The sequence below is a fragment of the Heterodontus francisci genome, chromosome 2, assembly GCF_036365525.1.
Source record: "Heterodontus francisci isolate sHetFra1 chromosome 2, sHetFra1.hap1, whole genome shotgun sequence".
Classification (NCBI taxonomy): domain Eukaryota; kingdom Metazoa; phylum Chordata; class Chondrichthyes; order Heterodontiformes; family Heterodontidae; genus Heterodontus; species Heterodontus francisci.
Window position 1 is genome coordinate 219,680,379 of NC_090372.1, and position 27,543 is coordinate 219,707,921.

General features: G+C 45.0%; 2 protein-coding genes across 7 annotated transcripts in view; both read left to right on the forward strand.

Annotated features, from left to right (window-relative positions):
- zgc:86598 (STKc_CK2_alpha domain-containing protein) overlaps positions 1-7,767 on the forward strand; it is a 106,793-nt gene extending 99,026 nt beyond the window's left edge. For all 6 annotated transcript variants that reach the window (XM_068015964.1, XM_068015945.1, XM_068015937.1 and 3 more), the window contains one exon: positions 6,985-7,767. In XM_068015964.1, the coding sequence (XP_067872065.1) occupies positions 6,985-7,100 (116 nt within the window). In that variant the 3' untranslated portion in view covers positions 7,101-7,767. The remainder of the gene's footprint in view (positions 1-6,984) is intronic.
- A 4,023-nt stretch (positions 7,768-11,790) lies between these two features.
- The window catches only part of LOC137381126 (uncharacterized), a 184,719-nt gene continuing 168,966 nt past the window's right edge, over positions 11,791-27,543 (forward strand). The window contains exon 1 of the mRNA XM_068053517.1: positions 11,791-12,103. The gene's annotated coding sequence lies outside the window, so the exon portion shown is untranslated. The remainder of the gene's footprint in view (positions 12,104-27,543) is intronic.

Consider the following 27,543-nt stretch of genomic DNA (forward strand, 5'->3'; position numbering starts at 1 on the left):
TGGCGATTAATCCTGTCCCTCAGAATTCTTTTCCAAGTTGTCAAAAGTCTTGCTAAAATCCTTGTCGACCACATCAACTGCACTACCCTCATCTATCTTCCTTATGACTTTGTCAAAAAATTCGATCGAGTTGGTCAAACAAGATCTTCCCTTAACAAATCCATGCTGACTGTCCTTGATTAACCTGTGCCTTCTAAGTGACAGTTTATCCTGTCTCTCAGAATAGATTCCAATAATTTTCCCTACTGAGGTTAGTCTGAGTGGCCTGTAATTATTCAGTCTATCCTTTGCTCCCTTTTTAAACAGAGGTACAACGTTAGCAATTCTCCAATCCTCCGGCACCACACCTGTATCCAGTGAGGACTAGAAAATGATGGTCAGACCCTCTGCTATTTCCTCTCCTGCTTCTTTTAACAGCCTAGGATACATTTCATCTGGCCCTGGTGATTTATCAACTTTCAAGGATGCTCATCCCATTAATACTTCCTCTCTCCCTATGTTTATCACATCCAATACTTCACACTCCTTCTCCTTAACTACAATATCTGCATCGTCCCCCTATTTTGTGATGACAGATGCAAAGTATTGATTCAGAACCATACCAACATCTTCCACCCCTATGTCTCTTATGGGCCCTACTCTCTCCTGAGTTATCCTCTTACTCTTAATGTATTGATAAAACATCTTTGGGTTCACCTTGACTTTACTTGCCAATATTCTTTCATGCCCGCTCTTTGCTTTCCTAATTTCCTTTTTGATTTCACCCCTCCACTTTCGATACTCCTCTCGGCTTTCTGTAATATTGAGTTCTCGGTGTCGGACATAAGCTTTCCTTTTCTGCCTTATCTTACCCTGTAAGCTCCTTGACATCCATGGGGCTCTAGATTTGGCCGTCTCACCCTTTTTCTTTGTGGGAACATATTTACTCTGAGCCCCTTGAATCTCCCCTTTGAATGCCTCCCACTGTTCTGACACTGATTTACCTTCAAGTAGCTGTTTCCAGTCCACTTTCGCTAAATCACTCCTCAGTTTAGTAAAATTGGCCTCGCCCCAATTGAGAACTCTAACTCCTGTTCTATCTCTGTCCTTCTCCATAATTATGTTAAAACAGACCGAATTATGATCACTACCACCAAAATGCTCTTCCACTGCCACTCCTTCCACTTGCCCAGCTTCATTTCCTAAAACTAAGACTAAAACTGCGCCCTCTCTTGTTGGACTTGCTACATACTGGCCAAAACATTTCTCCTGAATGCACGTCAAGAATTTTGCTTCCTCAATTCCTTTCACACTAAAACTATCCCAGTTAATATTGGGGTAGTTAAAATCCCCTATTACTGCCCGATAGTTCTTGCACTTCTCAGAGATTTGCCTTCATATCTGCTCTTCTATCTCTCTCTGACTGTTTGGGGGTCTATAGTACACTCCCAGCAGTGTGATTGCCCTTTTTTCGTTGCTTAGCTCAATTAATATGGTCTCATTTGATGAACCTTCCAACATATCATCCCTCCTCACAGCTGTAATAGTTTCCTTGACCAAAATTGCCACTCCCCCTCCTTTCTTATCCCCCTCCCTATTGCGTCTGAAAACCCTGTAACCAGGAACGTTGAGCTGCCATTCCTGTCCCTCCTTAAGCCATGTTTCTGTAATAGCTATGATATCATACTGCCATGTGTCTATCTGTGCCCTCAGCTCATCTGCTTTATTTGCTATACTCCTTGCATTGAAATAGATACCCTTGAGCACTGCCAAACTTTTTTTTAATTTTCTAACCTTTGTTTCCTCTGTCTTCCTAATGTACCAGCAGTAACATGGCCAACCTGCAGCAGCTCAAACTTCCTTCAGCATATGTGGATTTATATTCTGCCACTTTGTTGTGGCATTTGTTGCCAGCTGTAGCTCAGTGGGTAGCGCTTTCTCACCTTACAGTCAGAATGTTGTGGGTTCAAGTCCCACTCCAGAGCACAAAATTCAGGCTGACAATCCCAGTGCAGTACTGAGGGAGCACTGCACTGTCGGGGGGTCAGTACTGAGGGAACGCTACACTGTCAGGGTCAGGGCTGAGGGAGCGCTGTACTCCCAGTACCGACAATAGCACCATGGTGCAGGGGGCCATTCAAGTCGGGGGAGTGAAAAGAAATGTTGTCGTAGTAGTAGGGGTTAGATACTGTTCCATGCAGCTGAGTGTGAGTCCTGAAGGCTGTGTTGCTTGCCGGGTACCAGGGTTAAGGACATCCCCCCGGGGTTGGAGAGGAATTTGGAGTGGGAGGGGAAGGATCCAGTACTTCTGGTCTACGTGGATACTAATGACATAGGTAGGACTAAGAAAGAGGTTCTGCTGATGGAATATGAGCAGCTAAGGGCTAAATTATAAAGCAGAACCGTAACAGTGACAATCTCTGGATTACTACCTAAGCCACAAGCAAATTGGCATAGGGTAAATAAGATCAGAGCATTGAATATGTGGCTCAAAGATTGGTGTGGGAGAAATGGGTTTCGATGCATGGGGCACTGGCCCCAGTACTAGGGAAAGAGGGAGCTGTACCGTTGGGGCGGACTTCACCTGAACCGTTCTGGGACCAATGTCCTAGCGAATTGTATAACTAGGGCTGTAGAGAGGGCTTTAAAGTAAATAGTTGGGGCGGGGGGTGGGTTCACTTGTGGGGGGGATTTAGAAAGTTAACGAGAAAGGACAAGGGAACCGTGCAGGGTAGCGATACGGGTAGTTATAACCAGTGTGAGACAGGAAGGGACAGAGTGAACAGACAAGTGTGCACCACCAAATAAGGTCACAGTAGAGAAAAATGGTAAAAAGACAGAGTTAAAGGCTCTTTATCTGAATGTACGCAGCATTGATAACACGATAGATGAATTAATAGCACAAATAGAAATAAATGAATATATGATAGCCATTACAGAGATGTGATTGCAAGGTAACCAAGGCTGGGAATTAAATATTCAAGGGTATTTGATATTTCGGAACGATAGGAAGAAAGAAAAAGGAGGTGGGTAGCTCTTTTAATAAAGCTGAGATCAGTACAGTAGTGAGAAATGATCTTAGCTTGGAAGATCAAGATGTGGAATCAGTTTGGGTGGAGATAAGAAATAAGAAAGGAAGGAGGTCTGTTTTGGGAATAGTTTATAGGCTCTCTAACAGTAGCTACACTGTAGGACAGAATATCAATCAAAAAATAATGGGGGTTTGTAGGAAAGGTACTGCAATAATCGTGGGCGATTTTAATCATGTAGTTTAGACGAATCAAATTGGCAAAGGTAGGATGAATTCATAAGAGTGTATCAGGGACCATATGTTCTGGAACCAACCCAGGAGCAGGCTATTTTAGACCTGGTAAGGTGTAATGAGGCAGGTTAATAAATGACCTCATGGCAAAGGATCCTCTTGGCAACAGTGATCATAACATGCAAGAATTTCACATTCAGCTTGAGGGTGAGAAGTTTGGGTCTGAAACTACTGTCTTAAATAAAGGCAATTTCAGGGCTGTGAGGACAGAGTTGGTTAAAGTGGACTGGGAAAGTAAGTTAAAATGTAAGACGATAGAGAAGCAATGGCAGACATTTAAGGAGATAATTCATAACTCTTAACAGATATATTCCATTGAGAAAGAAAGACTGAGAAGGATGCACCATTCGAGGTTAACTAAGGAAGTTAAGAACGGTATCAAATTGAAAGAAAAGGCAGACAATGCTGCAAAGATTAGTAGTAGGCCAGAAGATTGGGAAAATGTTGGAAACCAGCAGAGGATAACTTAAAACAAAAATTCAGGGAGAAATTAAAGTTTGAGTAAACTAGCAAGAAATATAAAAACAGACAGTAGAAGCTTTTCCAAATATATAACAAGGAAGTGAGTAGCTAGATTAAGTGTTGGTCGCTTAGAGGATGAGACTGGGGAATTAATAATGGGAAACAGGAAATGGCAGAGACTTTGAACAAGTATTTTGAATCTGTCTTCATAGGTGAAGACACAAAAAAACAACCAAGAATAGCAGAAAATCAAGAGGCAATAGGGAGGGAGGAATGTAAAACTATCACTAGAGAAAAAGTACTGGGAAAACTAATGGGACTGAAGGCTGACAAGTCCCCAGGACCTGATGACCTGATTGCTAGGGTCTTAAAAGAAGTGGCTGCAGAGATAGTGGACGCATTGATTGAATCGTCCAAAATTTCCTGGATTCTGCAATGGTCCCAGTGGATTGGAAAGCTGCAAATGTAACCCCTCTATTCAAGAAAGGAGGGAGACGGAAAGAAGGAAACTATAGGCCAGTTAGTCTAACATCTGTCATTGGGAAAATGCTGGAATCCATTATTAAGCAAGTAGTAGCAGGACATTTATAAAATCATAATGCAATTAAGCAGAGTCAACATGGTTTTGTGAAATGGAAGTGGTGTTTGGGGTGATGGTGGCTTTGTGGTACTATTACTGGACTAGTAATCCAGAGACCCAGTCCAATACTCTGGGGACATGGGTTCAAATTCCACCACGGCAGCTGGTGGAATTTAAAATCACATAATTAAAAAATTGTATTAATTAAGAAATACCTGGAATTGAAAGCTCGTCTCAATAATGGTGACCACGAAACTACCATCGATTGTCGTAAAAACCCATCGGGTTCAAGAGTGTCCTTTAGGGAGAGAAATCTGCTGTGCTTACCTGCTCTGACCTACATGTGACTCCAGACCCAAAGCAATGTTGTTGCCTCTTATCTGCCCTCTGAAATGGCCTAGCAAGCCACTCAGTTGTACAAAACCATAACACAAAAGTTGAGAAGGGATTTTCTGGCGGGCTTTTTAAAAAAAATAAAAACCCTGGTGAAAAACCCTGAACTTGTCCGAATTGGAAGTGTTGGTCCCGCTCTAAACACGTCAGCTGTGAAAGTGACATCTGTGATTTTTTTTTAAAACTAGCTGGTTGAAAGAAGAAGTCAATGGGAAATTTCTCGTACCGGAAATTATCAGTCACAAACCCTAAAGTTTTTACCACGGACACTGGTGTCCTTGTATGGACACATTGCTGACTCCTGCTGTGGACCCCATGAAGGCTCATGGCATTATGAGCAAGAAAACCTCCTGCTGATTACCATCTACCACACCCCTCGGCTGATGCTTCAGTGTTTCTCTATGTAAAACACCAATTGGAAGAAGCGCTGAGGGTGGCAAGGGCACAGAATGTACTCTGGGGTGGGGGACCTCAATGCCCATCACCAAGAGTGACTAGGTAGCACCACTACTGACCGAGTCCTAAAGGACATAGCTGCAAGATTGGGTCTGCGGCAGGTGGTGAAGGGACCAACAAGAGGGAAAAACCTACTTGATCTTGTCCTCATCAATCTGCCAGTCGCAGATGTGTCCTTGACAGTATTTCTAGGAGTGACCACCGCACAATCAGTGTGAAACTAAATCTCGTCTTCACACTGAGGATACCCTCCATCGTGTTGTGTGGCACTACCACCGTGCTAAATGGGATAGATTCTGAACAGATCTGGCAGCTCAAAACTGGGCATCCATGAGGCGCTGTGGGCCATCAGCAGCAGCAGAATTGTGTTCAACCACAATCTGTAACCTCATGACTTGGCATATCCCTCATTCGACCATTACCATCAAGCCGGGGGACCAACACAGGTTCAATGAAGAGTACAGAAGGGCATGCCAGGAGCAGCACAAGGCATACCTAAAAATGAGATGTCAGCCTGGTGAAGCTACAATCCAGGACTACTTGCATGCCAAACAGCGTAAGCAGCATGTGATAGGCAGGGCTAAGCGATCCCACAACCAACGATCAGATATAAGCTCTGCATTCCTGCCACATCCAGTTATGAATGGCAGAGGACAATAAAACAACCAACAGGCGGAGGAGGCTCCAGAAATATCCCCATCCTCAAAGATGGGGTCGCCCAGCACATCAGTGCAAAAGACAAGGTTGAAGCACTTGCATCCATCTTCAGCCTGAAGTGTCGAGTTGAGGTCCCCAGCATCACAGATGCCGGTCTTCAGCCAATTTGATTCACTCCGCGAGATATCAAGAAACAGCTGAAGGCACTGGATACTGCAAAGGCTATAGGTCCTGACAGCCTCCTGGCTGTAGTACTGAAGACTTATGCTGCAGAACTAGCCATGCCGCTGGTCAAGCTGTTCCAGTACAGCTAATGCACTGGCATCTACCTGGCAGTGTGGAAAATTGCCCAACTATGTCCTGTTCACAAACAGCAGGACAAATCCAATCTGGGTAATTAACCACTCCATCAGTCTATTCTCAAAATAGTGCCATAGGATCTTTCACATCCAACTGAGAGGTGGGCAGGGCCTCGGTTTAACCACCACCTGCAAGTTACCCTCCAAGTCACACACCATCCTGACTTGGAACTATATCGCCGTTGCTTCACTGTCGCTGGGTCAAAATCCTGGAACTCCCTTCCTAACAACACTGTGGGTGTACCTACCTCACATGGACTGCAGCGGTTCAAGAAGGCAGCTCACCACCACCTTCTCGAGGGCAATTAAGGATGGTCAATAAATGCTGTCCTAGCCAGCGATGCCCACATCCCATGAACGAATAAAAAAAAGTCGGATCCAAAAGACAGCACCTCTGACAGTGCAGCACTCCCTCGATACTGTATTGGGGTGTCAGCCTTGATTTTTGTGTTCAAGTCCTGGAGTGGGACTTGAACCCAAAACCTTATGACTCCGAGGTGAGAGTGCTACCCATTGAGCCACAGCTGATGCATAAGCTTGTGTGGAGCATAAACACAGTATAGAGCAATTGGCCAGAATGTAAATTCTATCTAAGTATAAAACAAGTTGGCAGGACCTGCACAACTGGGATCTGATAGCTCCGAGGTAGACTGTTTCTTCATGTTGGTTCGGGTTTGGGGGGAGGTGGGGGTGTGGTACTTGTACTGTGACTCTCATCCCTAACCTGGTTGTATTTCTCTGTTGCCTTATTCTACCCACATCCTCCCCATCTGCAGGTATAATCTCGATGCCCGCATCGCAGCCCTTGGGCCCACTCGCTGGATCGCCAGTCATGTCTTCTCCCAACGCCTTGGGACCACCCATTCCCGCCGTGGCTGGAGCACAACCTTGACCCTCGACCCTTGGCTTTTGACGTTGCCTGACGCACCGAGGGCCCCACTGCACTGTCGCATCCCCTTCCTCCTCCTCCTCCACATGTTTCCTGGAGGAGGCAGGCGGTGGGCCAGAGACGGAGGGAGACCAATTGCTCGTGGGTCCTTAACACGTTTATTTTCGTTCAGTGCAAAAAACAAAAAAATGACAGACCACCTGAAAAATTAACAATAATTTAGGTTTGCAGGCTGTTAATGGCATTGGTTTTCTGTGTATTTAACTGCTGGACTGCAGAGACCTCCTGTCCTGTCCTGTCCTGTCTCGAGTCGGTCAGCGATGTAGCTGCTGTCTTTTTGTGACACTAGGTTTTTAGAATACCCAGCCTCTGTTATAGCAGAGAGCTATGGAAAAAAAAAACAAAAAAAAAGGATTTATTTTATATGTTCGTTACAACCTAGCCCTGAAATATTGATGCACTTCATGGAGCTGATGCTTGAGCAGAACTAGGCGTTAATTGAGATCTTGCCCTCAACTCACTGAGGGAATCAATGAGGAGAATAAACATGAGATTTATGGTATTTAAACTGCCTTTAGTGTTACAATGAGACCCCTTCCCCCTCCCCACTCCCCCCCCACCACCTCTGTCCAGGCTAAAGGTAATAATAAAAGGAATACTTTTTCTGATACTGTGTTGCTCTTAACTAGTCTTATTTCCTTGAGCATAGATTTAGAATGAGGAAAGGCCATTCAACACATCTACTCTGTTGCCTCCATGTACAACTTGCCCTGCTGTTGGACTCTTCAGTCAGCCAGAGGGAACGGGTTTTGAGGGTGGGTGGCTGGCGCTAAATGATTACGACAGTTTAAGCGGTGGCTTTAATGTGGAAATATATCCCAAGGCACTTTGCAGGAGAGTGGTCAAAACATGGATCCTTGCTTCAGGGAAATATTAGGAGGGGTAAACAAAAAACAGAATTATATTGAGTCTACAGCATAGAAACAAGGCTATTTGACACAACTGGTCTGTGCTGTTTATGCTGCACAGGAGCCTTCTCCCACCTTAATTCATCTCGTTCTGTGAACATATGTTTCTGTTCCTTTCTCTGTTGTGTTTAGCTTCCCCTTAAAGGCATCTATCTTGTTCACCAAGCCCTCCTTGCGATAGTGCGTTCCACATTCACTCTGGGTAAAGAAGTTTCTCCAGCAACATCTGTGCAGAGTGAAACAGAGTTAACGTTTCAGATCGACTACCTTTTGTCAGGACTGGAAACGGTTAGAGGTTAACAGGCTTTGAGTAAGTACAGAGGCAGGGCAAGTTGGGGAGGGTGACGATAGAACAAGAGGGAAGGTCTATGACAGGGTGGAAGGCAGGGGAGATTTAATATTAAAAGGGAGATGGTAACAGGACAAGTCGAGAAACAAAAGATGGGTCTGGAGGAGCTGGAAATGACAACAGCAGAATCATTAACGGCACCTGCTGGCTGAAAGAGAAAAGATAGGAGTGGTGGCTATGGTGTGAAATTGTCCAGAAGGCTGTAATAATTCTGCTCTTCCAATTTACACCTCCTCTGGACCCAACTTTTGTTTCTTTACCACTCCCTTTTGCCTTGCACCATCATCTCTTCCATCTGAATCCGATGTCTAGGTCGTTGCCAGGTGGGCCATCCGATTTTATCATTGTACTTTTTTTGTTGCAGTTTGATACAACGGAGTGACTTGCTGGACCATTTCACAGGGCAGTTAAGTGTCAGCCACATTGCTGTGGGTCTGGCATTGCAGCTGGGCCAGACCGGGTAAGGACGACAGGTTTCCTTCCTTGAAGTGGAACAGATGGGATTTTATGATCTAATAGCTTCACAGTCACCATTATTGATGCTAGATTTTTATTCCAGATTTACGCAATTAACTGATTTCAGATTTATAAACTGCCATGGGATTTGAACTTGTGTCTCCAGATTATTAGTTCAGGCTTCTGGATTACTAGAGCTTGTGCTACCCATACCCACCCTTAGCATCCACAGCCTTTTGGGGAAGAACTGTAAATTTCCACTACTTAGTGTGGAAAAATGCTTTCTCATTTCACTCCTGAATAGTCTTTTTCTAATTTTTAAATTATGTCCTCATTTTCTTGGTTTTCCCACCAGTGGAAATAGTTTCTCTGTATCTACTCTAACTAATTTTTTCAACATTTTAAACATCTCAATCAGCTCATGCCTCAACCTCCTATACTCAAAGGATTACAAATTGATGCTTTCCCCTTTTCCCTTGACTGTTGTGTTTGGATTATAAGTTGAGTAGACTGGACTTGTACCTTGGATTTTGAAAGTTATGGGAAACTGGACCAAATGCCAAGAGCCTGATCTGTGAGGCATTCAACTCATCGCTCCTTCGCGCCCCATAAAGGACAAAGTGCCAAGCTGTACGACAGCACTGTACGCCCTACAGCTGAAGAGCATGCTCTACTTGTACAGTGTGGTGTGTTTCTGGTACTGACAACAGCTGACCTGTGGTGTCACGGTTGGGGGACCGGCCAAATTCATTTAATTCTGCGCCTCCAACCCATGGTAAACCAGCCAAAGATGGGCCATTCAGTCCTGCGATTTAAACTGTGCCCTGGGTCCTTGTGGCTCCTTTGGTAAGTGGTGCAAATCTTGCTCAGTGCTTTTGATGAATTTAGCAACCTAATAGTTGAATTTCAGCAAAGCAAGCTAAGGAGACGCACTGACAAGTAATGATACAGCTTTGGCAATGTGTTTATTTTAACCGTGTCCTTAATTTATCCCTTGTTCAGGGTTGAGTAATAAATCCTGTCTGAGGACATCGGATTATAGCAGTAGGGATAGGGAATAAGAACATAAGAAATAGGAGCAGGAGTTGACCCTCCTGCCCCTTGAACCTGCTCCATTCAATACCTTCATTGCTGACCTACCTCAAATCCACTTTCCCGCCCGCTCCTCATATTCCTTGATTCCCTGAAAAATCAAAAATCTGTCTCATCTGTCTATCACATACAACTAAATGACTAGTAACCCAGCGGTTGGGTTCACATCCTAATATGGTAAATTGAATTTAATAAATCTTTTTTATTTATCCATTCTCAAGATGTGGGCATAGCTGACAAGGTCAGCAATTATTCCCAACCGCAGCTGTACTGAAAGGTGGTCGTGGGCCTTTTTAAAAATTCTTTCATGGGGTGTGGGGTTTCTGGCTGAACTGAGTGGCTTGATGGGCCATTTCAGAGAGCACTTAATAATCAACCACATTTCTGGAGTCACATATTGGCCAGACCAGGTAAGGATGGCAGTTCCCTAAAGGAACATTAGTGAACCAGGTGGATTTTTACAACAATCGATAGTTTCATGGCACCATTACTAAGACTAGCTCTCAATTCCAGATTTTTAAAATGAATTAATTGAATTTAAATTCTGCCAGTTGCCATGGTGGGATTTGAAACCTCGTCGCCAGGGCATTATCCTGGGACCCTGGATTACTAGTCTAGTGACGTGACCGCTACACCACCTGTTAACTGAATGGTTTGCTAGGCTGCACTTCCGAGTCAGGCTAAGAGTCATCCATATTGGTGTGGGACTGGTGTTACATAGAGGCACAGACTGGGTAACGACAGCAGATTTCCTTCCCTAAAAGGAAGTTAGTGAACCAGCTGTATTTACAACAATCTGACAGTTTCATGGTCACTTTTACTGAAACTGGCATGGTGGGATTTCCGTCCACGTTCTCTGGCAAGCTAGTCCACCTCTCTAGATTACTAGCTCAATGACATAACCACGATGTTCCCACACCTTCTACCATTTGGAATCTTATAATTTGATGGTTGGCACCAAGGGAAAAAGTGTTGAATAGTTATAAAATCCAATTGTATCGTTAATGTCCTTCAGTGAAGAGAACCTGCTTCAGCCTGTGTCTGACTCCAGTACCAAACGACTGGCTTGACTCAGTGCCCTCAGGGCTACTTGGAATGAGCAATAAACACAGGATTACCAGTATCGCTCAAAACCCAAGATTATTTTTAAAAATTATCCATTTCAGCAGAGAAACAGCAAATACAATTTTTCATTCAGAAATGAAAAATGGTGTATCTTGGTGGAAAAGTACACATTGTAACTAACATAAAACTTAGTTCCAGGTCCCCTTTCTAACATTAAAGCTTCAATGTTGAAACAATGAGAAAAGCCATGAAGAAAGCAAATTGAACACTGAGCTTAAAGAGCCACAGTAGCAGAGTATGATTCTGCAGAGGTTATGCCAAAGCTTTTACAAGCTGCGGGTGAGAGCCATTTTACAGCATTTAGCTGGCCGACACCCTCTTGGAGACATGATGCACAGGCATTGGAAGAGGTACTGAGGTTAGCAGCAAGACTGATCCTAAGTGCAGAGAGGTTAGGGAGATAGAATTATATGGGAACTCAACTTTTACAGTCTAGAAAGGAAGAACTTGCATTTCTACAGCACTCCTTTCACAACCTCAGGACGTGCCAAAGCACTTTACAGTCACTAGAGTACGTTTGATGTGTAGTTACTGTAGGAAACATGGCAGCCGATTTGCGCACTGCAAGGTCCGACGTGCAGCAATGAGGTTAATGGCTGGATAATCTGTTTCAGTGATGTTGGTTGAGGGATAAATATTGGCCAGAACATGTGATTTTTTTTTTTTTACAGCCACCTTTAGGGCAGGCGGGGCCTTGGTTCAACACCTTATCCAAAAGACTGCACCTCCAACAATGCAGCATACCCTCAGTACTGTACTGGGAGTGCTGGCTTCGATTATGTGCTCAACTCCCTGGAGTGGTACCTGAACCCACAAATTTCATGGTGAAAATGATACCTACTGAGCTATGCTTGATAGTTTGGTTAGAAGACCATTCAGGGAGGACCTCAGACACTCCTGAGCAACCCAGCTGATTAAGGCAGTGGCTGTCTGCTATTGACCCTGATGATTGACCAGAAGGTGGAGCTGCACAGACTAAAACATGCAACTACAACAAGCAGTTAGGAAGGCAAATGGTATGTTATCCTTTATTCTAAGGGGGTTGGAGTATTAGGAAGGCTTGCTGCAATTATAGAGGGCTTTGGAATACTGCGTACAGTTCTGGTTTCCTTACCTAAGAAAAGGGGGTGCAACAAAGGTTCACTAGATTGATTTCTGGAATGAGAGAGTGGTCCAACCAGGAGAGAGAGAGTAGAATTGGGTTGAATTCTCAAGAGTTTAGAAGAATGAGAGGTGATCTCATTGAAACATATGAAATTCTGAGAGGGCTTGACAGTGTAGACACTGAGAGGTCGTTTTCCCTGGCTGCGGATTTGAGGACTAGGAGTCACAGTCTCAGGATAAGGAGTTGGTCAACCATTTTGGACTGAGTTGAGAGAAAATTTCATAAAGGGGTCATTCATCTTTGGAGTTCTCTAGGGATGGAGGAACTGACACTTTAAAAAACATTTTGTTTATGGGATGTGGGCGTCACTGGCTAGGCCAGCATTTATTGCCCATCCCTAATTGCCCTTGAGAAGGTGGTGGTGAGATGCCTTCTGAAACCATGTGGGGTAGGTACATCCACAGTGCTGTTAGGAAGGGAATTCCAGGATTTTGACAAAGCGACAGTGAAGGAACGGCGATATAGTTCCAAGTCAGGATGATGTGTGACTTGGAGGGGAACTTGCAGGTAGTGGTGTCCCCATGTATTTGCTGCCCTTATCCTTCTAGGTGGTAGAGGTTGCGGGTTTGGAAGGAACTGTTTGAGGAGCCTTGGTGAGTTGCTGCAGTGCATCTTATGGATGGTACACACTGCTGCCACTGTGCGTCGGTGGTGGAGGGAGTGAATGTTTGTGGATGGGCTGCTTTGTCCGGGATGGTGTTGAGCTTCTTGAGTGTTGTTGGAGCTGCACCCATCCAGGCAAGTGGAGAGTATTCCATCACACTCCTGACTTGTGCCTTGTAGATGGAGAACAGGCTTTTGGGAGTCAGGAGGTGAGTTACTTGTCACAGGATTCCTAGCCTGTGACCTGCTCTTGTAGCCACGGTATTTATATGGCTACTTCAGTTTAGTTTCTGGTCAATGGTAACCCCAGGATGTTGATAGTGGGGGATTCAGCGATCATAATGCCATCGAATGTCAAGGGGAGATTGTTAGATTCTCGCTTGTTGAAGATGGTCATTGCCTGGCACTTGTGTGGCGCGAATGTTACTTGCCACTTATCAGCCCAAGCCTGCATATTGTCTACATCTTGCTGCATTTCTACATGGACTGCTTCAGTATCTGAGGAGTCACGAATGGTGCTGAACATTGTGCAATCATCAGCAAACATCCCCACTTCTGACCTTATGATTGAAGGAAGTCATTGATGAAGCAGCTGAAAATGGTTGGGCCTAGGGCATGACCCTGAGGAACTCCTGCAGTGATGTCCTGGAGCTGAGATGATTGACTTCCAACAACCACAACCATCTTCCTTTATGATAGGTGTGAGTCCAACCAGCGGAGAATTTTCCCCCAATTCCCACTGACTACAGTTTTGCTAGGGCTCCTTGATACCATGCTCGGTCAAATGCTGCCTTGATGTCAAGGGCAGTCACTGTCACCTGTCTATCGCATGCTGCTTATGCAGTTTGGCATGCAAGTAGTCTTGGGTTGTAGCTTCACCAGGTTGACACCTCATTTTGAGGCATGCCTGGTGCTGCTCCTGGCATGTCTTCCTGCACTCTTCATTGAACCACGGTTGGTCTACCAGCTTGATGGTAATGGCAGAGTGGGGGATATGCCGGGCCATGAAGTTACAGATTGCGGTTGAGTACAATTCTGCTGCTGCTGATGGTCCACAGCGCCTCACGAATGCCCAGTTTTGCATTGCTAGATCTGTTCAAAATCTATCCCATTGAGCATGGTGGTAGTGCCACACAACACGATGGAGGGTATCCTCAATGTGAAGATGGGACTTTGTCTCCACAAGGACTGAGCGGTGGTCATTCCTACCAGTACTGTCATGGACATATGCATCTGCGACAGGTAGACAGGTGAGGACGAGGTCAAGTATATTTTTCCCTCTTGTTGATTCCCTCACCACCTGCGGCAGACCCAGTCTAGCAGCTATGTCCTTTAGGACTCGGCCGGCTCTGTCAGTAGTGGTGCTACCGAGCCACTCTTGGTGATGGACATTGAAGTCTCCCACCCAGAATACATTCTGTGCCCTTGTACCCTCAGTACTTCCTCCAAGTGGTGTTCAACATGGAGGAGTACTGATTCATCAGCTGAGGGAGGGCGGTAGGTGGTAATCAGCAGGAGGTTTCCTTGCCCATGTTTGACCTGATGCCATGAGACTTCATGGGGTCTGGAGTCGATGTTGAGGACTCCCAAGGCAACTCCCTCCTGACTCTATACCACTATGCCGCCACCTCTGCTGGGTCTGTCCTGCCAATGGGACAGGACATACCCATGGAAGGTAATGGTGGTGTCTGGGACATTGTCTGTAAGGTATGATTCCGTGAGTATGACTATGTCAGGCTGTTCCTTGACTAGTCTGTGAGACAGCTCTCCCAACTTTGGCATAAGCCCCCAGATGTTAGTAAGGAGGACTACATGTAGCACCTTTCACGACCTCAGGATGTCCTGTAGCACTTTACAGCTACTGATGTGCTTTTTTGAAATGTATTCACCATTGTAATACTGGAAATGCAGCAGCTAATTTGTGCACAGCAAGCTCCCACAAACAGCAATGTGATAAATGACCAGATTATGTTTTTAATCATGTTGATTTGAGGGATAAATATTGACATGGGGGAGAACCCAAAGGATTGTGGATGCTCAATTGTTGAGTATATTCGAGACTGAGATTAATAGTTTTTTGTACACTAAGGGAATTTAGGAACATTTAGGAGGGACAGGAAGCTAAGAAAAGGTGGAGGTGTGGCTCTGTTAATTTATGAAGGTATTAGCGCAATAGAGAATGATGGCCCAAGTTCAGGAAACCAGGATGTAGAAGCAGTTTGGGTAGAGATGATAAATGCAAGAAGTCACTTATAGGAGTGGTGTACAGGCCCCCCAACATTAACCACATGGTTGGACAGAGTATAAAGGAAGAAATATGGGAGCTTGTCAGAAAGGTATGGCGATAATCATGGGGGATTTTAATCTACAAATAGACTGGAAAAATCAGATGGGCAAAGGCAGCCTCGATGAGGAGTTCATAGAATGTTTTTGGGATAGTTTCTTAGAACAGCACATTCTGGAGCCAACCAGAGAGCAGACTATACTAGACCTGGTATTGTGCAACAAGATAGGATTAATTAATGACCTCGGAGTGAAGGCACCCCTAGGCAGCAGCGATCATCATATGATTGAATTTTACATTCAGTTTGAGGGAGAGAAGAGGGTCTAAGACAAGTATTTTAAACTCAAATAAGGGCAATAATGAGGGCATGAGAGCAGAGCTAGCTAAAGTGAACTGGCAAATTAGATTAAGGGATATGTCAATAGAGATGCAGTGGCAGACATTTAAGGCGATATTTCAGAATACACTGTAGTGTTACAACCGAGGCAGGAGGAGTGCACTGTTTGTTCTAGTTCCACTTCTCCATGGGTCACAACATATATTTAATTTTCCCACATACTGAAAAAGTCAATCATATACTCTTATTTTTCCCAGAGTAAAACAATCCAAACAGGTTTCTTTAACAAAGAAAATTATCAGTTTATTATAAAACAAGTCTTAACCAGTAATGAAGTAAAGCATAAACACACAGATTGAAATGTTTAAGTTCCCTCTTAACCTTAGCCCCTCTCACACATGCACACACACACAGGTTAACCAGGAAAAATAAAGGGATTTGCGCTTTAGAGCTCTATTACAAAAAAAAAGATTATAAAAAAACACGGGTTAAATACTTGCTAATTCTTGAAGAACAAGGAGAAGATATGGAAAGACGTCTTTTGTTTCAGTTTGGCATCCCAAATGCGTATAGCGGCTGTCACTGGGATCTTCCTGGAACAGTTCTGGTGGTGATGAAGATCAGTTTGGCTAGGCTTTCCAGGAAATGCAGCAACAGAGGTTTCAGATAGGCCTTACAGCAGAAATGTGGCAACAGGGGTTTCAGTTCCCACACATTCGATACGCAGCAACCAACAGTTTGCTCAGTACCACTTCCCTGGTGATTGTAATATTCTTGAGTTTCTCCCTCACTTCCAAATCATGCTTAATCAACTTTTTGGAGTTTTTTGAAGATGTAACATGTGCTGTGGATAAAGGGGAACTGGTGGATGTACTGTACTTAGATCTCCAGAAAGCATTTGAAAAGGTGCCACATCAAAAGTTATTGTGAAAAATAAAAATTGATGATGTAGAGATAACATATTGGCATGGTTAGAAGATTGGTTTGGTAACAGAGAGTAGGAATAAATGAATCATTTTATGGTTGGCAAGATGTAACGAGTGGTGTGTCACGGGGTTCAATGCTAGGGCCTCAACTTTTTACAATTTATATAAATGACTTGGATGAAGGGACCGAAGATATGGTTGCTAAATTTGCTGATGACATAAAGAATAGGTAGGAAAGTAAGTTGTGAAGAGGAAATGAGGCTATAAAGGGATATAGATAGTTAATTGATTGGGCAAAAATCTGGCAAATGGAGTATAATGTGGGAAACTGTGAAATTGTCCACTTTGGCTGGAAGAATAAAAAAGAAGCATATTATCTAAATGGTGAGAGATTGCAGAGCTCGGAGATGCAGAGGGATCTGGGTGTCTTAGTGCATGAATTGCAAAAGGTTAGTATGCAGGTTCTTTTCTTTTGGGCCTCCTTATCTCGAGAGACAATGGATACGCGCCTGGAGGTGGTCAGTGGTTTGTGAAGCAGCGCCTGGAGTGGCTATAAAGGCCAATTCTGGAGTGACAGGCTCTTCCACAGGTGCTGCAGAGAAATTTGTTTGTTGGGGCTGTTGCACAGTTGGCTCTCCCCTTGCGCCTCTGTCTTTTTTCCTGCCAACTACTAAGTCTCTTCGACTCGCCACAATTTAGCCCTGTCTTTATGGCTGCCCGCCAGCTCTGGCGAATGCTGGCAACTGACTCCCACGACTTATGATCAATGTCACACGATTTCATGTCGCGTTTGCAGACGTCTTTATAACGGAGACATGGACGGCCGGTGCGACATGTAATTAGGAAAGCTAATAGAATGTTATTGTTTATTCTGAGGGGAATTGAATACAAAAGTAGGGAGGTTATGCTTCAGTTATACAGGACATTGGTGAGACCACATCGGGAGTACTGTCTACAGTACTGGTCTCCTTATTTAAGGAAGGATATAAAAGCGGTGGAAGCAGTTCAGAGAAGGTTTACTGGACTAATACCTGGAATGGGCGGGTTGTCTTACGAGGAAAGGTTGGACAGGCTAGGCTTGTATCCGCTGGAGTTTAGAAGAGTAAGAGGCGACTTGATTGAAACATATAAGATTCTGAGGGGTCTTGACAGGGTGGATGTGGAAAAGATGCTCCCTCTTGTGGGAGAATCTCGAACTAGGGGTCACTGTTTAAAAATAAGGGGTCGCCTATTTAAGACATGGATGAGGAGAATTTGTTCTCTCAGAGGATCGTGAGTCTTTAGAACTCACTTCCTCATAAGGCAGTGGAAGCAGAGTCTTTAAATATTTATTTTTAAGGCAGCGGTAGATAGATTCTTGATAAGTAAGTGGGTGGAAGGTTATTGGGGGGTAGGTGGGAATGTGGAGTTGAGGTTATAATCAGATCTTATTGAATGGCGGAGCAGATTCGAGGTGCCTACTCCTGCTCCTTCGTATGTTCGTAACAAAGGATGTAAGGACAGTCCGAGGAACTACAGGCCGGTGAGTTTAACATCAGTGATGGGTAAGGTTTGGGAAAACAAATCAAGAGGCACTTGTAAAGGTTTGAGTTAAGTCAGGAGAGCCAGCACAGTTTTTTTTTATTCATTCATGGGAAGTGGGCGTCACTGGCGAGCATTTATTGCCCATCCCTAATTGCCCTTGAGAAGGTGGTATCAAGAAGCTGCCTTCTTGAACCGTTGCAGTCCATGTGCGTAGATACGCCCACAGTGCTGTTAGGAAGGGAGTTCCAGGATTTTGATCCAGTGACAGTGAAGGAATGGCGATATAGTTCCAAGTCAGGATGGTGTGTGACTTGGAGGGGAACTTGCAGGTGGTGATGTTCCCATGCATCTGCTACTCTTGTCCTTTGAGGTGGTAGAGGTCGCGGGTTTGGAAGGTGCTGTCTAAGGAGCCTTGGTGAGTTGCAGCAGTGCATCTTGTAGATGGTACACACTGCTGCCACTGTGCGTCGGTGGTGGAGGGAGTGAATGTTTGTAGATGGGGTGCCAATCAGGCAGGCTGCTTTGTCCTGGATGGTGTTGAGCTTCTTGAGTGTTGTTGGAGCTGCACCCATCCAGGCAAGTGGAGAGTATTCCATCACACTCCTGACTTGTGCTTTGTAGATGGTGGACAGGCTTTGGGGAGTCAGGAGGTGAGTTACTCACCGCAGGATCCCTAGCCTCTGACCTGCTCTTGTAGCCACGGTATTTATATGGCTACTCCAGTTCAGTTTCTGGTCAATGTTAACCCCTAGGATGATAGTGGGGGATTCAGTGATGGTAATGCCATTGAATGTCAAGGGGAAATGGTTAGATTCTCTCTTGTTGGAGATGGTCATTGCCTGGCACTTGTGTGGCGCAAATGTTACTTGCCACTTATCAGCCCAAGCCTGGATATTGTCCAGGTCTTGCTGCATTTCTACTTTGATGAGTCGCGAATGATGCTGAACATTGTGCAATCATCAGCAAACATCCCCACTTCTGACCTTATGATTGAAGGAAGGTCATTGATGCAGCAGCTTTTTCGGGAGCAGCGAGTGAGCAGCTGGGAAGCAGCTTTTTCGGGAGCAGCGAGTGAGCAGCTGGGAAGGTCAGTTTGAAAGTAAATTTAATTTTCCTTTTGTTTTTCGGCGGAGGCCAGGGGGCTGCTGGGTAAGTAAAACACTATATATTTGGGCGGTTTCTGAACCCGAGACACCACACTTGTCGTGTCTCCCACCCGCCCTCCTCCTCCAACCAAAAAAAAAGGACTCGGTGGGGTGTTTATAAGGTAAGGTTTTTTCGATTTCTCTGGTTTATTGTGATTGGTAAAAACTTTTCGTTCCTTTTTCATTTAACTAAGTTAAGCTTAAGATTAAAAATGGCAGGAGATCTCAGACCCGTATCATGCTCCTCTTGCTCAATGTGGGAGCTCAGGGACATGGCTGACGTCCCTGACTCCTTCACGTGCAGGAAGTGTGTCCAACTGCAGCTCTTGTTAGACCGCATGACGGCTCTCGAGCTGCGGATGGACTCACTTTGGAGCATGCGCGATGCTGAGGAGGTCGTGGATAGCACGTTTAGTGAATTGGTCACACCGCAGATTAGGATTGCTGAGAGAGAAAGGGAATGGGTGACCAAAAGGCAGAGAAAGAGCAGGAAGGCAGCGCAGCAGTCCCCTGCGGTCATCTCCCTCCAAAACAAGTATACCGTTTTGGATACTGTTGGGGGAGATGGCTCACCAGGGGAAGGCAGCAGTAGCCAGGTCCATGGCACCGTGGCTGGCTCTGCTGTTCAGAAGGGCGGGAAAAAGAGTGGAAGGGCTATAGTCGTAGGGGATTCGATTGTAAGGGGAGTAGATAGGCGGTTCTGTGGTCGAAAACGAGGCTCCCGAATGGTATGTTGCCTCCCAGGTGCACGGGTCAGGGATGTCTCAGATCGGCTGCAGAACATTCTAAAGGGGGAGGGTGAACAGCCAGTTGTCATTGTGCACATAGGCACTAATGATATAGGTAAAAAACGGGATGAGGTCCTACAAGCAGAGTTTAGGGAGTTAGGAGCCAAGTTAAAAAGTAGGACCTCAGAGGTAGTAATCTCAGGATTACTACCAGTGCCACGTGATAGTCAGAGTAAAAATGAAAGAATAGTCAGGATGAATGCGTGGCTTGAGAGATGGTGCAGGAAGGAGGGGTTCAGATTTTTGGGACATTGGGACCGGTTCTGGGGGAGGTGGGACTATTACAAATTGGACGGTCTACACCTGGGCCGGACTGGAACCAATGTCCTTGGAGGTGCTTTTGCTAACGCTGTTGGGGAGGGTTTAAACTAATGTGGCAGGGGGATGGGAACCAATTGAGGTCAGTTGACAGTAAGGAGGTAGTAACAAAAGCCTGTAAGGAACTAGATAATGAAGTCAGTGTGACTAAGGGGAAGAGCAGGCAGGGAGCAGATGATGAATATAAAGGGACTGGTGGTCTGAGGTGCATTTGTTTTAATGCAAGAAGTGTAGTAGGTAAGGCAGATGAACTTAGGGCTTGGATTAGTACCTGGGAGTATGATGTTATTGCTATTACTGAGACTTGGTTGAGGGAAGGGCATGATTGGCAACTAAATATCCCAGGATATCGATGCTTCAGGCGGGATAGAGAGGGAGGTAAAAGGGGTGGAGGAGTTGCATTACTGGTCAAAGAGGATATCACAGCTGTGCTGAAGGAGGGCACTATGGAGGACTCGAGCAGTGAGGCAATATGGACAGAACTCAGAAATCGGAAGGGTGCGGTAACAATGTTGGGGCTGTACTACAGGCCTCCCAACAGCGAGCGTGAGATAGAGGTACAAATATGTAAACAGATTATGGAAAGATGTAGGAGCAACAGGGTGGTGGTGATAGGAGATTTTAATTTTCCCAACATTGACTGGGATTCGCTTAGTGTTAGAGGTCCAGATGGAGCAGAATTTGTAAGGAGCATCCAGGAAGGTTTTCTAGAGCAGTATGTAAATAGTCCAACTCGGGAAGGGGCCATACTGGACCTGGTGTTGGGGAATGAGCCCGGCCAGGTTGTTGAAGTTTCAGTAGGGGACTACTTTGGGAATAGTGATCACAATTCCGTAAGCTTTAAAATACTCATGGACAAAGACGAGAGTGGTCCGAAAGGAAGAGTGCTAAATTGGGGAAAGGCCAACTATACCAAAATTCGGCAGGAGCTGGGAAATGTAGATTGGGAGCAGCTGTTTGAAGGTAAATCCACATGTGATATGTGGGAGGCTTTTAAAGAGAGGTTGATTAGCGTTCAGGAGAGACATGTTCCTGTGAAAATGAGGGATAGAAATGGCAAGATTAGGGAACCATGGATGACAGGTGAAATTGTGAGACTAGCTAAGAGGAAAAAGGAAGCATACATAAGGTGTAGGCGGCTGATGAAAGACGAAGCTTTGAAAGAATATCGGGAATGTAGGACAAATCTGAAACGAGGAATTAAGAGGGCTAAAAGGGGTCATGAAATATCTTTAGCAAACAGGGTTAAGGAAAATCCCAAAGCCTTTTATTCATATATAAGGAGAAAGAGGGTAACTAGAGAAAGGATTGGCCCACTAAAGGACAAAGGAGGAATGTTATGCTTGGACTCAGAGAAAATGGGTGAGATTCTAAACGAGTACTTTGCATCGGTATTCACCGAGGAGAGGGACATGACGGATGTTGATGTTAGGAACAGATGTTTGATTACTCTAGGTCAAGTCGGCATAAGGAGGGAGGAAGTGTTGGGTATTCTAAAGGGCATTAAGGTGGACAAGTCCCCAGGTCCGGATGGGATCTATCCCAGGTTACTGAGGGAAGCGAGAGAGGAAATAGCTGGGGCCTTAACAGATATCTTTGCAGCATCCTTAAACACGGGTGAGGTCCCGGAGGACTGGAGAATTGCTAATGTTGTCCCCTTGTTTAAGAAGGGTAGCAGGGATAATCCAGGTAATTATAGACCGGTGAGCCTGACGTCAGTGGTAGGGAAGCTGCTGGAGAAGATACTGAGGGATAGGATCTATTCCCATTTGGAAGAAAATGGGCTCATCAGTGATAGGCAACATGGTTTTGTGCAGGGAAGGTCATGTCTTACCAACTTAATAGAATTCTTTGAGGAAGTGACAAAGTTGATTGATGAGGGAAGGGCTGTCGATGTCATATACATGGACTTCAGTAAGGCGTTTGATAAGGTTCCCCATGGCAGGCTGATGGAGAAAGTGAAGGCGCTTGGGGTCCAAGGTGTACTAGCTAGATGGATAAAGAACTGGCTGGGCAACAGGAGACAGAGAGTAGCAGTCGAGGGGAGTTTCTCAAAATGGAGACGTGTGACCAGTGGTGTTCCACAGGGATCCGTGCTGGGACCACTGTTGTTTGTGATATACATTAATGATTTGGAGGAAAGTATAGGTGGACTGATTAGCAAGTTTGCAGACGACACTAAGATTGGTGGAGTAGCAGATAGTGAAGGGGACTGTCAGAGAATACAGCAGAATATAGATATATTAGAGAGTTGGGCAGAGAAATGGCAGATGGAGTTCAATCAGGGCAAATGCGAGGTGATGCATTTTGGAAGATCCAATTCAAGAGTGAACTATACAGTAAATGGAAAAGTCCTGGGGAAAATTGATGTCCAGAGAGATTTGGGTGTTCAGGTCCACTGTTCCCTGAAGGTGGCAACGCAGGTAAATAGAGTGGTCAAGAAGGCATACGGCATGCTTTCCTTCATCGGACGGGGCATTGAGTACAAGAGTTGGCAGGTCATGTTACAGTTGTATAGGACTTTGGTTCGGCCACATTTGGAATACTGCGTACAGTTCTGGTCGCCACATTATCAAAAGGATGTGGATGCTTTGGAGAGGGTGCAGAGGAGGTTCACCAGGATGTTGCCTGGTATGGAGGGCGCTAGCTATAAAGAGAGGTTGAGTAGATTAGGATTATTTTCATTAGAAAGACGGAGGTTGAGGGGGGACCTGATAGAGGTGTACAAAATCATGAGAGGTATAGACAGGGTGGACAGCAAGAGGCTTTTTCCCAGAGTAGGGGTTTCAATTACTAGAGGACACGAGTTCAAAGTGAAAGGGGAAATGTTTAGGGGGGATATGCGTGGAAAGTTCTTTACGCAGAGGGTGGTGGGCACCTGGAACGCGTTGCCAGCGGAGGTGGTAGACGCGGGCACGATGGAGTCTTTTAAGATGTATCTAGACAGATACATGAATGGGCAGGAAGAAAAGAGATACAGAACCTAAGAAAATAGGCGACATGTTTAGAGAGAGGATCTGGATCGGCGCAGGCTTGGAGGGCCGAAGGGCCTGTTCCTGTGCTGTAATTATCTTTGTTCTTTGTTCTTTGAAGCAGCTGAAGATGGTTGGGCCTAGGACACTACCCTGAGGAACTCCTGCAGTGATGCCCTGGAGCTCAGATGATTGACCTCCAGCAACCACAGCCATCTTCCTTTGTGCTAGGGGTATGACTCCAGCCAGCAGAGGATTTTCCCCCTGATTCCCATTGACCTCAGTTTTGCTAGGGCTCCTTGATGCCATACTCGGTCAAATGCTGCCTTGATGTCAAGGGCAGTCACTCTCACCTCATCTTGTAAAAGGCAGATTGTAATTGATTTTTTTGATGAGAGAAGGTTGATGAAGGGAATGGTAGACAGTGGTGTCAACCTAGCACTGCTATTATATATTTAAAAATGACTTGGATATTGGAATACAGAGTAACATTTTAAAATTTGCTGATACCAAACTTGGAGGTGTGGCAGTGAGGGTGATACAAACTGCCTGCAGCAGGACATAGAAAGGCTAGCAGAATGGGCAGACAAGTGGCAGATGGAATTTAATACAGAGAAGTGTGCAGTGAAGTTTTAGCAGAAGGGATAGGGTGAGGCAGCATAGGCTTCATGGTACAGTTATAAAGAATGTGAAGGAACAGAGGGACCTGGGGGTTCAGGTGCTTCGTTCTTTGAAAGTGGCAGGACATATTGTGAGAGTAATTAGTAAAGCACATGGGATCTTGGGCTTCATATATAGAAGCATTGAGTACAAAAGCAGTGGAGATGAGGAATGCGATGGGGAACAGAAGGTGATGGGATAAGAGGGGGAATTGCGTGGGGAGAGGGAAAGGGATGATGAGGGGATAAGGAATTTTCAAAGAAGTTGCTTGTGACTCCTGGGAAGAGGGCAGGTTCGCAGGGAAGATATGCTGAACCTGTATAAAACTCTGGTAGGTCACAACTAGAGTATTGTGTCCAATTCTGGTTTTAGGAAGGATGTGAGGGTCATAGAGTCATTGAGTCATACAGCATCGAAACAGGCCCTTCGGCCCACCACATCCATTCCGATCATAATGCCTATCCATACTACTCCCACCTGCCTGCATTAATTCCATATCCCTCTATGCCTTGCTCATTCAAGTACCTGTCCAGATGCCTCTTAAATGTCGCTACTGTTCCTGCCTCCACCACCTCCTCTGGCAGCTCATTCCAGATACCCACTATTCTTTGTGTGAAAAATTTACCCCTTTGATCCCCTTTAAACCTCCTCCCTCTCACCTTAAATCTATGCCCCCTAGTTTTAGTCACCCCTACCATGGGAAACAGACTCTGGCTATCTACCCTATCTATGCCTCTCATAATTTTATATACCTCTATCATGTCCCCTCTCAGCCTCCTTCGCTCCAGGGAAAACAGACCCAGCCTATCCAATCTCTCTTTATAACTCAAGCCCTCCAAACCAGGCAACATCTTTGTGAATCTTTTCTGTACCCACTCTAGCTTAATCGGTTCTGAAGAAGGGTCACTGACCTGAAACGTTAACTCTGCTTCTCTCTCTCCACAGATGCTGCCAGACCTGCTGAGTATTTCCAGCATTTCTTGTTTTTATTTCTAGCTTAATTGCATCTTTCCTGTAGTGCGGCGACCAGAACTGCACACAGTACTCCAAATGCGGCCTAACCGACGTTATGTACAACTGTAACATGACGTCTCAACTCTTGTACTCAGTGCCTTGGCCAATGAAGGCAAGCATGCCATATGCCTTCTTCACCACCCTGTCTACCTGTGTTGCCACTTTCAGGGAACTTGAGAGGTCCTTGAGAGGGTGCAGAGGAGATTTACCAGAATGGGTCCAGGGATGGGGGATTTTAGTTACAAGGTTAGTTTGGAGAAGCTGGGGTTGTTCCCCTTGGAGCAAAGGAAATTGAGGGGATATTTGATAGATGTATACAAGATTATGACAAGTTTAGATAAGGTGGATAAAGAAAAGCTGTTCCCATTAACTGACGATACAATGACTAGGGCACACCGATTTAAGATTTTGGGAAAGAGATGTAGGGGGTATGTGAGGAGCAACATTTTTATACAGCTGGAATTTGCTGCCTATGAGGATGGTGGAAGCAGACACAGCCAATGATTTCAAAAGGAAATTGGATGTGAACTTGAGGGAAATGGGGATAGAGTGGGGGAGTGGGACTGACTGGATTGCTTGACAGAGAGTCAGCATTGACTTGATGGGCCGAATGGCCTTTCCCATGCTGAAATGACTCTACGGCTCCTCCAATTCTGCATCCTGTGCAATCCTTTTTCCTTTGCTGCACCGTTAGCAGCATGCCTTCAGATTCCTAGGCCGTAAGCTCTGGAAGTCCCTCCCTAAACCCCTCCACCTCTCCATCTCTTCGTTTATGATGTTCCTTAAAACCTGACCTCTCTGACCAAGCTTTTGGTCACTTGACCTAATATCTCTCTTTGTGGCTCAGAAACACTTTGATAATGCTCCTGTGAAGTGCCTCAGATGTTTCACTGTGTTAAAGATGCCTTATAAATGCAAATTGTTGTTGGACTGCAAATTTTCTGACCCATCCTACATTACCTGGGGAAAAAGAAACAAAGCATCTTGTATAAATTTTAACATCAAAGGCAATGGGTTAACTGAGTAACATCTGCCTGAGTCTGTTTTCTGTTGTGACTCATCTCACCCTTCGTCACCTCCCCTCCCATCCCTCTCTGGGCTTCGATCCAGTTTCTGTTACTCGTAAAGGTTTAAAGACATAAGAAATGAAACTGAAACTCTACAGCTTGAAAGAGTGGGAACCCAGCAGGCGATAATAAATCTGTTGGTGAACTGAGAGACTGGACAGACACACTGCTAGACAGCCTGCCCTGTTCTCCAGGAGTCACAAGCAGCTCTAAACATTCCTTCTCCCCTCCTCATCCCTTTCCCTCTCCCCATCCCATTTCCCCTCTTCTTACCCCATCACCTTCTGTTCCCCATCGCGTTCCTCATCCCCTTCCCTATCTCCTTCCTGTTACTCCTCCTCCGAATTTCCATCCCATGTCCCCCCTCCCCATTCTCCTCCTCCACCCCTTGCCCATCCCTATTTATCATATTCCTTGATGTCCAACAAAAATCACCAATCTCCGTCTTGAAAATTTTCATTGATCCACAGCCTTTTCGAGATGTGCACCTTCATGGTTGCTAATGACTTCATCCTGCCTGTGCCCTCTCCCTATTAAGATTAGATTTAGTATTAACTGGCTTGCAATATCATCAGGAACCATTCAGCAAAGCATCCGTTGACACATCTGACCACTCTAATAAAGTGGCCTTTCGGAATGATCAGGTGAGGGGTTTGGCCGCTGGCCGGGCTATTCGGAAAGATCTGAGGTGCAAAGACGCTACTTCAGACTGGTATCTAGTCAACAAATCCAGCCTTCTCAACTCATATTAACCTATTGTTATGACCGAGGTGGGAGGAGTGCACTGTTAATTCAGTCCCACTTCTGCACAGGTCACAACATATATTTAAATTTTCCTTCTTACTGAAAGTTATTTTTCCTCAGAATAAAGCACGCCAACCAGGTTTCTTTAATAAACAACAAAATTATCCATTTATTATACCCCAAGTCTTAATCAACAATAAGGTAAACATACGTGCGAATTGAAATATTAAGGCCCCTTATTTTTATCCTAGCTCTCTCACATACACAACTGGTTAACTGAGAAAAAAAAAGGCTTTTTGTTTACAGCTGTTACAAAGAAATAGAAGGAATTAAAAAAAAACACTTGGGCTTAAAAGAAGGTATGGAAGGAACTCCTTTGTGTTGGCGAGGTGTTCTCAAGGTGAAGATATGGCTGCCACTAGGAATTTTCCTAGAACAGTTCTTTCCAGGCAATGTTCAACAGTCTGCATAGGCTTTCAAGAGATGCAGCTACAGAAGGCTTCACATAGGTCTTGCATCAGGTGTGCAGCAACAAAGATTTCAATTCTATCACATTTGATGCCAAGTACCTTCAAAGATGCAAGGTTTCTGCAAACATGCAGGATTTCTTCAAATACAGGAGGCAACAGTACAATTTGATGCAGAGATTCTTTAAAGAGAGAGAGGTATCAGCTGGCTGGATCTTCTGTTCTCCTGGCAGGTCAACAAGCAAACTTCAACTTTCTGTTCTTGGCCAAACATCCACTGGCTTTAACAGTTCAAAATGAACTGTTCCGGAGCCTTTCCAAAGGCAAGCAGTATGATGACCATAAATCTTGATTTGTCATTCCCTTGTAAACATCCTTTTCAGAGTCACAAGCACAAACCCCCTGCTGGGTTATCTGCAAACAGATGCTTTCCAGTAAGATT